Raw genomic sequence first — 13929 nt, forward strand, 5'->3', positions numbered from 1 at the left:
GCCTATGGTTCGCTCCCTATTCTTTGGGAATATAGGGGACAAAATGGCACCCAAGAGACGGGCAGAGCTGAAACAGCGTGGGAAAGCGGCATCTGATTCCAACTCAAGAATAGGCCAATGTGTGCATGTATTTGTTTGGGGCTCAGTAACTCAGAGAAACCAACCGGAATGTATCTCCAACTCTGTCATGAAAATAGACGAAATTTTCCTGATCAATCATTAGGAGGTCTCCACTGTTGAAATAGAGGTCTCCTTTCTTAAAGACATCCCTGAGTTTTTTCTTCTCTGTCTGCGACTTTCCGCCAGCATAGCCATTAAAGGGCGTAAGTTGTGTGATTTTGCAAATCAAGAGTCCCACCTCACCTGAGACAGAAGAGAGTACATTGTTATTTATTTTTGGGAAGAGATAAGCACATTTTATCATCATCCTTAAAACTGAAGGCAGACAGCTCACAGACAAGAAGCCGGCTGTAGGAAGTGTCATTTCTTATATTCATCTTCTTATCTGACATGCTGTGGTTTAAAAGTGCCTTGTGCATTTGAGCTTGACCCCCAGCTGGTGATGCTCATTTGGAAGGCTGTATACCCTCTATGAAGTAGAACCTCTCTGCAGGGTTCCATTTCCTGTCTGTGCTCTGCTTTCTCACTGCATATGCCACGTGACCGCCTTAGAGGCCTGCCATTACGCCTTCGCCAGCGTGGTGGACTATGCCTTTCCAACTAAGCCCTTCCTCCCCTAAGATGCTTCCTGTCTGGTGTCTGGCCACAGCAGCAAGAAAAGGCACAGACACAGATCGTGTGTGTGTGTGTGTGTGTGTGTGTGTGTGTGTGTGTGCATGCATGTCATGGACACATATACCAAGCCTTATTCTGCATGGCCACCCAGTTGTAATTACCCCATTGCTATCAGTAACGATTCCTATACATAACTAGACAAATGCATAGTGGGTAAAAGCATAAGATACTGTTCACCTGAAGCATTGCACCCAGAGCTGTCTAGACCTTCCTCACAAGCAAGGTGTCCAACTAGCTTAAAAGTATAATTATATGTGATGGTAAGCCAGTACCTTCTGTAATTTACATATGTATTTTTAGAATATGCCAATAAAAAAATCTTCCCCTTGCTAATTTTTAACAAAATGTACCAGCTGGTAATACTATGTTATCTCTGAAATGTTGCTTAGTCAGGATAATTTTGTGCACAGTTAATTGCATAAAAAGTCCATAGTACCTTTTGGGACTTTGATGCAATATCCATTTGCGTCACGGACGGGTTCATCTTTCTCCACGTCGTATTTAATCAACTCGTACGTTACAACTTTCTGCCAAAGTTAAAAAATATCATTTGAATACATCAACTGAGCTTTGCAGTTTTTCTATGCTTACTTTATTATAAAAAGTGGAGAAAGGACACATTACGCATATCTTCAGTGCACAACATGGGTGGGATTTTGCGTCTGTAATAACCACCCAGATCTAGATATAAAACATTTCCACTTTACTGAGGAAGTCGCTTTCTGTCCCCTTCTGTGTAGTCAATCACCATTTTGATTTCTATCTCTTCCTATTAACTTAAAACTCGACAAGTAACTGCGGGCATGTCTGTCTTATTTTAGTTACTATGTCTGTGTACATCAGCAGCCCACGCTGCTGCTCTTCTCAGTGATGTTGCTAGGGATGGTACCAGAGACAGAGCCCAGACCTTACACAAGCCACATAAGCGCCCTACTTCTGGGCTTCATCTCCAGCCCTGCTGGAGACAAAGAGCCCATTTTCATTTACATTCAATTTTCCCTTGTATGAATATACTACACTTTATTCTGTTAATGGGTACTTTTAATGAGTGCCTAGATTATTTCTAATTTTGGCCTATTATAAATAAAACTGTTAGCATCATTCTCATGCATATCTTTTGGTGAAGAGATTACAAATGGGTTTAAAGTCATGTCTGATAATGTTTTAATATATTACCATTCAATGGCTGGTACCCTCATTCCCAGGGGCACATTATTCATTATATTTAAGAATCAAAGCAAAAATTATTTCAGGCATGACTCTAAAGTCATTAAAAAGCTATCAGAAGTAGGCGTGGTGGTATATACCTGTAATCCCAGCGACATAGCTTGTGTGTGTGTGTGTGTGTGTGTGTGTGTGTGTGTGTGTGTGTGCTGAAGCAGGAGGATCACAAGTTGGAGCAAGTATGGGAAACTTACTAAGAGTTTATCCTAAAATAAAAGTTTTTAAAAGGGCCGGGCTGTGGCTTAGTGGCAAATGCTTGTTGAGCATGTGCAAGGTCTTGAGTTCAATCTCTGTACTACAAAACTAAAACCAAATTTAAAGCACACCCTCCAACTCTATGTTAAGACACAGGTTGACGATGTAAGCATTTATACCATCATAACACTAAGCATATTATTTTCCCTACTCAAGGAGATCAGTGTTCAGATACAGCGGCCAGCCATGTTTACTATGCCAGCTTCAACTCCATTAAAACCAAGTGGTGCTGGGCGGCCAGCCTGATCTACAGAGTGAGTTCTAGGACAGCCAGGCCTACACAGAGAAATCCTGTTTCAAAACAACAAAACAAAACAAACCAAAACCCCCAAGTGGCATTTTTGGACAACGAAAGCACACTGACTGAATTCATAAGAATATCAAAAAATCAGCCGGTGATAGTGGCATATGCCTTTAATCTTTGGGAGGCAGAGACAGGCAGATCTCTGTGAGTTCGAGGCCAGCCTGGTCTACAAGTGCTAGTTCCAGGACAGGCTCCAAAGCTACAGAAAAACTACCCTGTCTTGAAATAGCAAAAAAATCTTGTGGTTGTAATTAATGCTCTTTCCGCATTAACTGCTGGGACACCTTAATACTTCAAAAAGTTTTTCCTTTTCCTTTCTTTTCTTTTTAAAGGAGTTTGTTTAATGTACAAAAACTGACAAAAATACGGCATCCAGCGGATGAGAAACTGAAGAGCTAGTACTGTATGCACACGGAAACTCTGCACACGGAAGCAGAAGTTTGGTGGAAGACCATTTCCATTAAAGCCCTCTCTCTGAGGTTGTAGAAGCGACACTGGCAGCTTGTTTGCGCTTAGCCTTCATCTCTCTGGCTGGGCTAGTTCACGCCGGCCCAACACTAACGTCCCGGCACTAACGTCCAGGCATAGAGCAGTGTGGCTCAGTAGGCTTGTTTGTGATGGTGGAAATGCACTCGGCTCAGGGTGGTGTCACTGACAGGTGCTGGCTGAGCACTTGCAAGGCGGTCGTTACTGGGAATGAGGAACTGGATTCAAAACTTTGCTTTATTGGCATTTAATATTTACACACAGTTAGAGGCTAACATGCCAGACGTTAGACGTCTGGAGGTCAGGGAGTGAGCTGTCCAGGGTGGGGTTAGTGCCAGTATTGGAGAGGGTCCTTGGACTTGGGAATGCCTTGTGCTCCCACCAGTGCACAAGACATGGAAGTCTTAATGTCCAAGGTTATTGTACAACAGGGGTTTTCCCAGAAATAACTCAGCAAGTCTTTCCCCTCATGAACACCAAGTTTGGGCAAGGCGGTGGGCTCAATTTCTTTCTTTGTATCTCTGTTTTAAGATGTTGAAATTGAGGCCTCAGGAATGTAAAGCAACTTCCTGGGGCCACTCAACTTGCCTGCGGTGGGAAGCTGAAGTCTAAGGAATGTAAGTGACTTCCTGGGGGCCGCTCAGCTAGGATATGGTGGCACCGGGGTCTGCCCTTCAGTGCCACAGCACTTAGTACATGGACTACTTCACTGGTCAGTCCCCGGAGACAAAGGCTGCCTGAGAGGTAGAGGCGTGATGCCAACAATGACTGCACTGGCCAGCCAAGGGTCAGCACTCGTGGGTTATCCTTAGAATGACTGACTGGCCACCAAGAACACAGAGCTTCAGGGTCACTAGGCAATAAAACAACTGAGGGAGAGAAGAGAAATAAGATACACCTTTCTGGTGGACCTGTGAGAACACACATGTTAACCACATCATCCCAAGTCTCTTGAAGCCTGGGCTTCTGCTCTTAATATGGCACAGTTTTAAAAAGGACCCAGGGCCTTATCTCAGAACCACTGAATCCAAAGCCAGGAGGGTGGGAACCTACACCTGTATATAGAAAGAGCTCCCCGAGCGATTTTTATGCATACCTCAATTAAAGGGAAACGCTGCATTTCACAACATACGATACACTCAGAGCAAAGTAACCTTCAGATGTCCCCTCATATACAAGTACGAATGAAGGGAGGATGACTTCACACAGGTCTCAGATATTAAAAGTAAGGAGTCGAGATGAGCATGAGATCACCTCAAAAAAGCCATTGTCATAGATGTGGTCAAGTTTCTCTTGGTGATACTGATGGGGCCTGGTTTGGATGCTACACTGTGGGACCGCCTTAAAGGACTCTATTCTGAAAGTCAGCTTCACTGCGTTCATTTTTCAGGGTACTTAACTCTTTGCAGGTAGTTGGCTCTCCCGACAGCGCCGATTTTTCTCGGATAATTCAAAAATCCAATATTGCCTTCCGTGGAAGCGTAGAACTCATAAACATGAATGTCCCCAAATCTCTTGATAAACTCTTTCCACACATCTCCCCGTAAGCCATTTCCCAGGGCTAGTCTCACTTTGTGATCACGGTCATTTGGTTTCTGTGGTAACAGGAGAGGAGGCAGATGGGACGTTAACATTTTGAGAGCTTGGATTTATGTGTTCACTGTATTCAGATTCTATGTATTTAATTTATGCTGAGAGTTGCCCTGATTTTATTTCATAATTGTGTCTTTAAAAATTCATCTTAGTCTACCACTCCCAGACACAACCCTCTCTTTCTGCAACATGAGCACCATAGTCTGATAGGTGGGATGCTGATCTAATTAATTTAAGAAAAGGATAGTTTTCCATTTTGATTTGAGGCAAGAAGAAACAACCAGATGAACCAGGTAATGCCACCATTTAACTTGCACCCAGTGTAAAATGCCAGCATCAGTGACGTTCCAGAAGGCACGTGCTCATGGGAGACTGTCAGAAATGAACACATCCTGGCACCAGTAGGATTGTGGGTGTTTCTGTTCATAAAGCAGTAGCTTTTATGTGGCAGTGAAGAAAACTGGGAACCCAACTGAGATGAGACAGGCTTTGCGGAGAACGGGGGCATTTCCTGTAAACCACTGCAGAGCAACAATGTTAGAGACGAGAGAGGAGTCTGGGCCATATTTTCCTGGTGTGGCTAAGGTCACAAGACCTGTTGCAGTTAAATCAATGGGATGAACTGTCTGGAAAGGATGAGAAACGGAAAGGGAAGGCGTAAGCGGCTCCTAGCTGTGCAGCCAAGAGGAAGAGGCTTTGTCAGAAATGAAGGAGAAGTTGCTGTGTGTGTAAGGCCCCAAAGCGAACCTAGTGAGAGCCAGAGGCGTTGAGGGGACGACACTGTTTCCTTCATGTTCTTGTGCTTACTCGTTAGAGAACAGGGAGATGGCCCAACCAATTTAGGGTGAATGGTGAGCATAGAAGGCAATTTATCTTCTCTGGAAGACTATAGCTTGGTGGAAAAGACAGGTTACTAAAGAAGGTATAAAGTTTTTATTTGTAAATTGTGCCTTTGAAGAGAAAACAGCCCAAGACAGTGTAGACATGCCTGTTAGCAAGAGCTTGCCTCTCTCACCAAAAGCTAATTTATTTGCTTAATAAATGTATGGCCAAGACGGCATTGGTGGCCCTGCTGCTGTTGTTGCTTTTCCTCCTCCTCCTTCCCCTCCCCTCCCTCTTCGGTCTTGGGGTTTCTATTGCTATGACAAAACACCATGACCAAAAGCAAGTTGGAGAGAAAAGGGCTTGTTTGGCTTACACTTCCACATTGCTGTTCATCACTGAAGGAAGTCAGGACAGGAACACTAACAGGCAGAATCCTAGAGGCAGGAGCTGATGCAGAGGAATGCTGCTTACTGGCTTGCTTCCCCTGACTTGCTCAGACTGCTTTCTTATAGAATCTAGGACCACCAGCCCAGGGATGGCAACACCCACTATGATCTGGGACCCCCCCCCCATTGATCACTAATTGAGAAAATGCCCTACAGCTGAATCTCATGGAGGCATCTCCTCCTCTCTGGTGACTCCAGCTTGTGTCAAGTTGACACACAAAACCAACCAGTATACTTTCTTTGCTTTTCTTTGGTACAGGGTCTCGTTCTGCAATCCAGGCTGATCTTCAACTTGCAGCAATCCACCTGCCTCAACATCCTCTAAGTGCTGACATTAATGTGTAAGCCACTTTGTCCAGATCTTTCATTACTTCCTAGGCTGAGAAGGGACTTTGGAATATTGCCTGGGGGGGGGGGGAGGAGAGGAGAGAAGAAGGAAGAGGGAGAGAGGAAGGGAGGGAGGGAGGAGGCGGCTGCTCTCCTCTAAAGGGAAAGGACTGTAGCAACTAGAAGGCAGATCAAAATGAACTTCAAATTAGTTCCATGGAGAAGAAGTTAGAAGCTCAGCAAATTGTAAGTATGGATTTGATCTTTAAGTAACTTGATTGGTCAAAGGACTTAGGTGGTGAAGGTCACTGTGGCTTTTCTAGCTGGAGAGGTAAATAGAGATTGTCACTGAAGAAAATGGTTCCCCGAGTGAATGTACGGAGAGCGGCCGGAGACCTCACGTCAAAGTAGTCTGAGGTGTTTTGAACCTGGGTAAGTCCTGGGTGTTCTGACTGCTAGGAATATAGCCTCTTCATCAGCTCCGGCCCACAGGTCACTGGATTCTCTTTCACAATTCCCTAGGACCTGTCAGGAGGCAGAGAGTGTGTCTGTTTGCCAGGGCCAGTTCTGGCTTATGTTGGCTGCTGTCCTGGAACACCGATTACCGATCACTCTCTAGTGTTACCATTAATTATAGGGTTCCCCTGCTCATAAAATGTTATTCTCCTCAGAAAGGACTGGCAGATTTCCAGAGTTCCCTTCCTGCTCTCTTTCATGGGAACTCTGAGACTACAGCATTCCAGTATCTGAAAAATACTTATTTTCACTTAAGAACCACTTGATCCTGGCGCTCACCAGTTCCCAGGCCCATGCGATACTATGGAGAGGCCTCCCCGTGTGTAAATTCAAGACCTTACGTGGTCCATGTGCCGCCCACACTCCGTTCTCCACCCACACACCTTGTTCACTTCCTTGTCTAATAGCTTGTCTCTCTTTTGTTAGATGCCTCCTCCTTGGAGACCAAACATATCTCTGAATCCTCCACAGGGCTTGGGCCCGTGTTTTGCACACAGTGTAATCTCTGTGGTTAAACAAGTAAACCTCCGCCAGGGACTGTTCAGCAGCTCATGGCTGGGGCGTCCGCACCAAGGCAGAGGAGGTAAAGGGGCAGGTGCCTCAGTGTGTGGGCAGCTGGCCAGCCCCACAGGTGCAGCAGGACACCTGTGGGTGGCAGGTAGCTGGGTTTAGCATCATAATACCATGGGCTCAGTTTTCACCGTATAGCTCAGGGATCTTCTTACAGTAGCAGAAGGGATTGAGGTTTGAAGGCTGGTAATGTTTCTGGACACAAATGAGGTCCGGGAGCTCCTAAGAAGCCCAGTTTTAACTTGTCTTGCTTGCTAGTGGATGAGAGCGACTCACGCTGCCTTCCCCCAGGGACATGGTACTTCTTTGCCACCCAAGCCAACTTTCCTAAGGAACTGACTTGCAGGTCATTTTCTCCTTTGTTCCTCTATTTTGTTTTCTACATTAGAGCCGAGATGAGACATGCCAACACACCTGGGGCTTAGGTTCCCACCGGGATTTAGTGGCTAATCAGAGGTAAGAGGTCAGAGTGTCCTGGAAGAAATGCAGAGAACCAGACAATCTAAGTAAGCAGACTATTTCCACCGAGGGTTTGCCTGTGTGCCATACTTGTAAATGCTTTTGGCCTGTATTGTTTTCCTTCAGTCACTAAAGCCCGTCAGACAGGACAGTTCATGAAGTATTTGCCTCACATTTCAACTGAGGAAGTGGAGCCTCAGGAAGTTTATAGTGCAGACCCTAGGGTTACAAAGACGGTGAAAGGGTTGCTCCAGGAATCAAACACACATCTATCTGGCTTCAGACAGAATTTTTCAGAGGCAGGAGGATCAGAAGTTCAAGGTCATCCTCAGGCAGCTTACAGTTTTGAGGCCAGCCTGGGATACGTGAGGCCTTATCTAATAAAACAAAACAAAACAACCCCCCCCCCAAAAAAAAAAAACAGAAAAAGAAGAAAGAAGAGAAGAATAAAGTGAGAGAAAGAGAAAAAGAGAATACAGCGTAAAAATCAATTAGTACTGAAAGGGCTTTTGAGTGAAAACCACGGTGCTTATTCAATTCCATTTCTCTGTCCTTAGCTTGCTGCTCTGAGACAGACACTGGAACTCTTCCGGATGCCCTCACCCTCACCCTCTCTTTGCTCTCCTTGGCCACACCCCATATCAGATACACAGCATCTCATTGAGAAACCCTTGCTATCACTCAGTTCCCCACTGGAGGACTGACACACTCGGCTTTGGCAGCATCTTGCACTAACATATACCTTCTTCCTAAAGGAGGGGGCTGGAGGGATGGCGTTGCCTTAAGGAACAATGGCTGTTCTTGCAGAGGACCTCAGTTTGGTTCCCAGCACCCACACGACGGCTCTAGGGGATCCGATTTCCTCTTCTGACCTCTGCCGGCACCAGGCACACATGTGACTCACAGGCATACATGCAGGCAAAACACCCATACACATTAAATAAATAAGTCTAAAAAGGGAAGTTTTTTTAAAAAATATTTTTCTTTCTTAAAGGATACTGCTCTCAGGCAGCCACATAAACAACACAGGAGTGAATCAACTTCACACTGAAGACGTGGAGCAGAGGGATCTTTCATTATACATGAAGGCTCTGCAGGGCAAGATCTAGACATTACAAGGGAAAATGGGCAGAACAGATACAGAAGATTCAACCACACAACCTTAACACCACTCATTCAATAACTGTGCTATCCTGTGCCTCATTAAACCCAGAGGACAGAGACTGACTAGTGTAGTAAGAGAAGAGGTCTCTTATTTCTTCTGTGTACAAGGGCAGTCACACTGTCACGGATCCACCCAAAGACTGTGTGTAGAGACTAGGATATGTGTACTAGCTGGCACAGAACGTGAGGATAGTGTTGGTGATGGGGGTCATCTGTTACACACTTACTAGACACAAATGCTTCACTTTGTGCTTTGGGTCCATAATCTCGTTTTGTGTTCAGACTCTACATAAGGAACATTAGTATCATGTCAGTGTTGGCTGCTGGGAGCAGACATTTTGAGACTACACTGCTCAAATAGTGGAGTAGTTTTGTCTCTTGACTAACAAGTTACAGAGCCCAGGGGAGACAGGAGGTATGAAATGCACGTGCAACACGCGAGGCAGGAATATAGGAGAAGGGATGAACGACTTTTGCTGGAGAGACTCAAATAGGCTGACATATGACCTATTGCTTGAGCTGGGGTTGACAGTGGCTTTTCACAAGCAGGAAGGAAAGAGGAGGACCTGGGAAGGGGAAGGTGTGAAAACACGTACCAAAACAGAGAATAAAAATTGCAATAAAATTAGCTGTCACTGCTCTCCATCCAGGTCCTTCTAGATGGTAAGTGTGCTATCAGTGTGTTATAACAGACAACTGGCATCTAAGCTGAGAACCGAGAGACGAGTCAGCAGAAGCCTGGCACAATCCAAGGAAACTTGAATGTCCTATCGATTTTGAAACGATATTAAGACACAAGGAGTGTTACCTGGGGCGTGTTGCACAGGTACCGAAGCAGTTCACCAATGTACTGGATGACAGTGACATTGTACTTCCTGCAGTCATCCCAAAACTGGCTGGCTGAAAACTTGCTCCGCAGAGCAATAGTAGCCCCTAGTAAAAAGCACAGAAAACATCAGGGAGGGAGCACAGAAAAAAAAAAAAATCTCTCCGATGAGAAGCTTCCAAATGAATGAAATCCAACGTGTGGAGTGCCTCTTCCATTTAATGCAGAGCATAATGGAGATGTGCTTCCACCCATGTGAGCCTCCGATGTGTGAAAGGGGAGCGGATGTGCGGGGGATCACTCTAATACAATCCAGGCGCCCTAGTGGGGCTTATGAGGTGGATGTGAGGAAGAAGGATCCTAGGAAGTGTGGGGGGGGGAGAGCGAGAGAGCGCTGTCATCAGTGCCCATGACCATATTACCTTGTGTGGCAAGGCATGTGATTACATGATTAAGCTGAGAGTCTAAAGGTGGGAAGGTTTTCCCAGACTATCTCCTTGCCCAGTTGTAAGGGTATCTAATGAGGAGGAAAGATAAAGGAGGGACTTGGAGGGTGTGACTTGAATATGAAAGACGGGACCACGAGCCGGGGCATTCAGGCAGCCTCTATAATGGAGGAGACCAGGACACAGATCTACAGCATGTGGGGGCAGTGCAGCCCAGCCAGAGACAGCTGACTTCCAGAACAATGAGAAAACAAACCTGTGTTGCTGGAAGTCGCCGCGCTTCCGGCGATTTGTTCCAGCAGCAACAGGAAGCCCATACCCATTCCTCCTGTCACTCGCTTGTGTTCACTCCTAAATATACCAAGGACTGGTGTTGAGAAGAGGCACTCAAAAAGATCTTTCCTCCTTTTGCTGGTGTCTGTGGTGCTGAAGGTACTGACTTGTCCGCTTCAGAGCCCCCCAACCACTCTGCTCCGGAAGACCCAGCAGTACGCCTATGCCCAGGCGTGCTTTGCTCCTGAAGGGTGGCACTGATGCCAGGCAAAGTTCAGAGCTGATGGACTCATCACGTAGATGAAGGGAATAAATAGATACTTGGACCATAAGTTAAGCTCAAGCTGTTATAAAAGGTGATCGCAGTCAGGCTAGCTTACACTACAAAGAATAGCTTCTTCTTTTGAAGGCTGTGAGGTTCAAAAGCAAGGCATCGGCAAGTCCGGTGTTTGACAAGGGTGCTCTTTTTGATCTGGGAATGGCCATCATCTCTCCGTATCCTCTTCAGGGGGGAGGGCAGAGCCAGCCAGGATAGCCTCTGCTCTACCTGCTTATCAAGGCCCCAATCCAGTGCTTCAAAGGTCCACACAACAGCCGGCCTAAGACTTCCAAAGGCCTTGCCTTTAACACTATCCCACCAGGGCTCAGAATTGCAGACATTCGGCCTATTATATACACATGCACATATATGTATATGCATTATTACATGTGCTATGTGTTTTATTTCAAATAAATGTGTCTATTTTAAAGGCTTATTTAAAATGAAATGTTGCTTGGGAGAAAAGTCAAGTTATTTATCTCAGTGAAAGAATAAGAACTAGTTTCTCAGAGACGGGGATATGGGACTGAACCTTTATGGGTAAAAGCAATGGAAATTCTCCTGAAGGACAGACAAGGCCAACTCCTGTTTGGACTGTAACATGAAGGGGCCTGCTTGTTGGGGTATCTGTCCCGCCCGGTACCCCACAGCTGGCAAGCCCCAAAGAAAATCACACAAAGATCTCCATAAGTTATAAAACTGATTGACCCATTAGCTCAGGCTTCTTGTTAACTCTTGTAGCTTGTATTAACCCATTATTCTAATCTATGTTAGCCACATGGCTCAGTACCTTTCTCAGCGGGGCAGATCACATGTTGCTTCTTCGGTGATCTGGGCTGGACTGGGAGAAATAGGCTTCCTCCTTCCTAGCATTCTCCTGTTCTCATTCCCCCCCCCCCCGCCCCTATTTCCTGTCTGGTTGACCTGCCTATACTTCCTGCCTGGCCAATCAGTATTTATTCAAAATAAACAGATTGACAGAATATAGACAATTCTCCCGCATCATTTGGACGGTGATGTTTGAGAAGGGAAGAGGAGCTGATGGCAGGCCAGCTACTCTGACTAGCTCTGGAAGTAAGGGCAAACACAGAGCAAGGACAGCTGGGAGAGAAGCTTGTTGATGCTGTCGGAGAGTGACGCTCAAGTTTCTGAAGTTGGAGAATGATTTACAGAACTTAAGAGAAGGAATTTCTCCCTAGATAGATTGAACAATTAAGGCATGGGGAAAGAGAAATTATTTTAGAAGCTTGTTCATGATGTGTGAACCACAGAGCCTTACAATAGATGCCCAAGTGAATACTGTCTCTGGTAGACAGGAAAGCAGCCAGATCTGCTTTTCCTTATGAGCAGATGTGAATGCACGTCCACCCCTGACGCCTGCTGAGAGAAACAGAACTTACCAGCCACGATGCATCCGTGGAGGCCAATCATGAGTGCTGCACTGTGATACAGGGGCATAGTGGTGTAGACGATATCGTGGGCCTTGATCCCACTCGCCAAAGCCAGGCCAGTTCCATACCACAGGCGGTGGTGATTGATGGTTGCAGCTTTTGGGAGGCCTTTGCAAAGACATAAGAGAAGGTGTCAGTGGGCCAGGTAGAGATCTAGTGTATGAAGTTCCCTCCCATCAAGCTGGAAGAATTGCTTGAAGGTGTGTGTGTGGGAGCGGGGGGGGGGGGATAAGCTGTCAGACCATGGGTGTGAACATTTTTTTAATTCCTCAAAGTAATAAAGAGAATAAATATTTTAAGTTTTAGGCCACCATTTGGTCATGGCTGTGCTGACCCATATCTGCTAGTGTGTGCTGAAAGCAGCTGTGCACATACAGAAAGGCTTAACGGTGGCCCTGTTTTAGGAACACTTGGAGCCTGTATTTGGTTCTCAAGGCATAGTTTGACGAGTCCTGAGACGGACAGAGGACACAGTAGTGATTTTAAGAGAATGAATTCCTGTCTTGGGCTCAGTACTTTGTAAGGCATTTTCAAGAAATTCAATTTAAGAGATAAATCGAATTACATTGTCCAACCCACAGATGAGGAAGCTAAGTTTAAGAGACTCAGTAGTGCAGACCACTAATGATATCTATTTTCCAATTTCATTCAAAATACGAATATAGTGTAGCTTTTTTTTTTTTTCCCTTGGGAGCTCTCCGCGTTTATAGATGTCTCTCACATCTCCAACCGTTTATTTCTTCTCCCAGCTGCCTCAAACCTGATATATGAGAAAGCTATGATTTGTTTATATAATTTTGCTATTGCAAGTGATGCCATCCTTAATTACCTTGCTCCATGGCAATTCACACTATGAATGATGCTACAGGCCAAACACATGTCTTTGTAACCTGAGTGCATAAACAGGACGCTGCCAGTTATGGGGGGCTCCCCACCCGCTGCCTGGCCTGTAAAATATGAGACTGTTTCCTCATAGCCTTGCCAATGAGTGCTCAAATCCCGGGCATTCTGCCAATCCGAGGAGTGTAAATGGTTTCTACTGTGACTTTGGTGTGTCAAACTAAGCGAACTTGCATTTTCTTAATAATAATATGCACAATTAAAAAAGACTTTCTTTTAAATGTATGCTTTCATTTCTTCTCATGGAAGATTGCCTTAGTGGCGAGGAGAGAGTCACCCTCAGGGGTTGACCTAGAGCTTCAGACCCGAGTAGGCAACTCTACTTTGTGACAAGGAAGGCAGGTCCCCAAGGACTCAGCCCTTAGCCATGCATTGCCCTTGCAACAGTTTGTTCTGTGGGCAGCAAGCCGCCCATCACTGTAAACACAGTTCCAAATCCATCTCTTGTCGGTGCTGCAGGGCAAAGAACTCAAGGTAATGCCCCCTTTACACTAACACTGAGAAATAGAAGAAACCATTGCAGCTTCCATGATGAGATTTTTAATTCTATCCCACTTTTTTTAATTTAAATTTTCTCATTTTATTTTCTTCCTTTTGTTCTCTTGAATTTTGTTTTCTTGGGGGGGTGGCTACCGGGGCAGAGGGTGGATGCAAAGGGGCGGGGAACGAATGGGATCAAGATCCATGATGTGGAAAACTCATAGAATAAATTTTTAATTTTTTTTTTAAAAAAAGAACTAGAGGAAACTA

The 13929-nt window shown here is 45.4% G+C and overlaps 1 protein-coding gene and 1 long non-coding RNA gene across 2 annotated transcripts in view; one reads left to right on the forward strand and one right to left on the reverse strand.

Annotated features, from left to right (window-relative positions):
• Positions 1-13929, reverse strand: part of Slc27a2 (solute carrier family 27 member 2) — a 37115-nt gene that overhangs the window by 9144 nt on the left and 14042 nt on the right. The window contains exons 3-7 of the mRNA XM_048460109.3: positions 12229-12387; positions 9773-9897; positions 4465-4659; positions 1232-1322; positions 165-363 (exon numbers count right to left, since the gene is read on the reverse strand). Of these exons, the coding sequence (XP_048316066.3) occupies positions 165-363; positions 1232-1322; positions 4465-4659; positions 9773-9897; positions 12229-12387 (769 nt within the window). The remainder of the gene's footprint in view (positions 1-164; positions 364-1231; positions 1323-4464; positions 4660-9772; positions 9898-12228; positions 12388-13929) is intronic.
• Positions 6366-13929, forward strand: part of LOC125416832 (uncharacterized) — a 43874-nt gene continuing 36310 nt past the window's right edge. Inside the window, exon 1 of the long non-coding RNA XR_007236991.3 lies at positions 6366-6501. This is a non-coding gene — a long non-coding RNA (uncharacterized LOC125416832). The remainder of the gene's footprint in view (positions 6502-13929) is intronic.

This window comes from Myodes glareolus, chromosome 10, assembly GCF_982192425.1.
Source record: "Myodes glareolus chromosome 10, mMyoGla1.1, whole genome shotgun sequence".
In the NCBI taxonomy this organism is placed as follows: Eukaryota; Metazoa; Chordata; class Mammalia; order Rodentia; family Cricetidae; genus Myodes; species Myodes glareolus.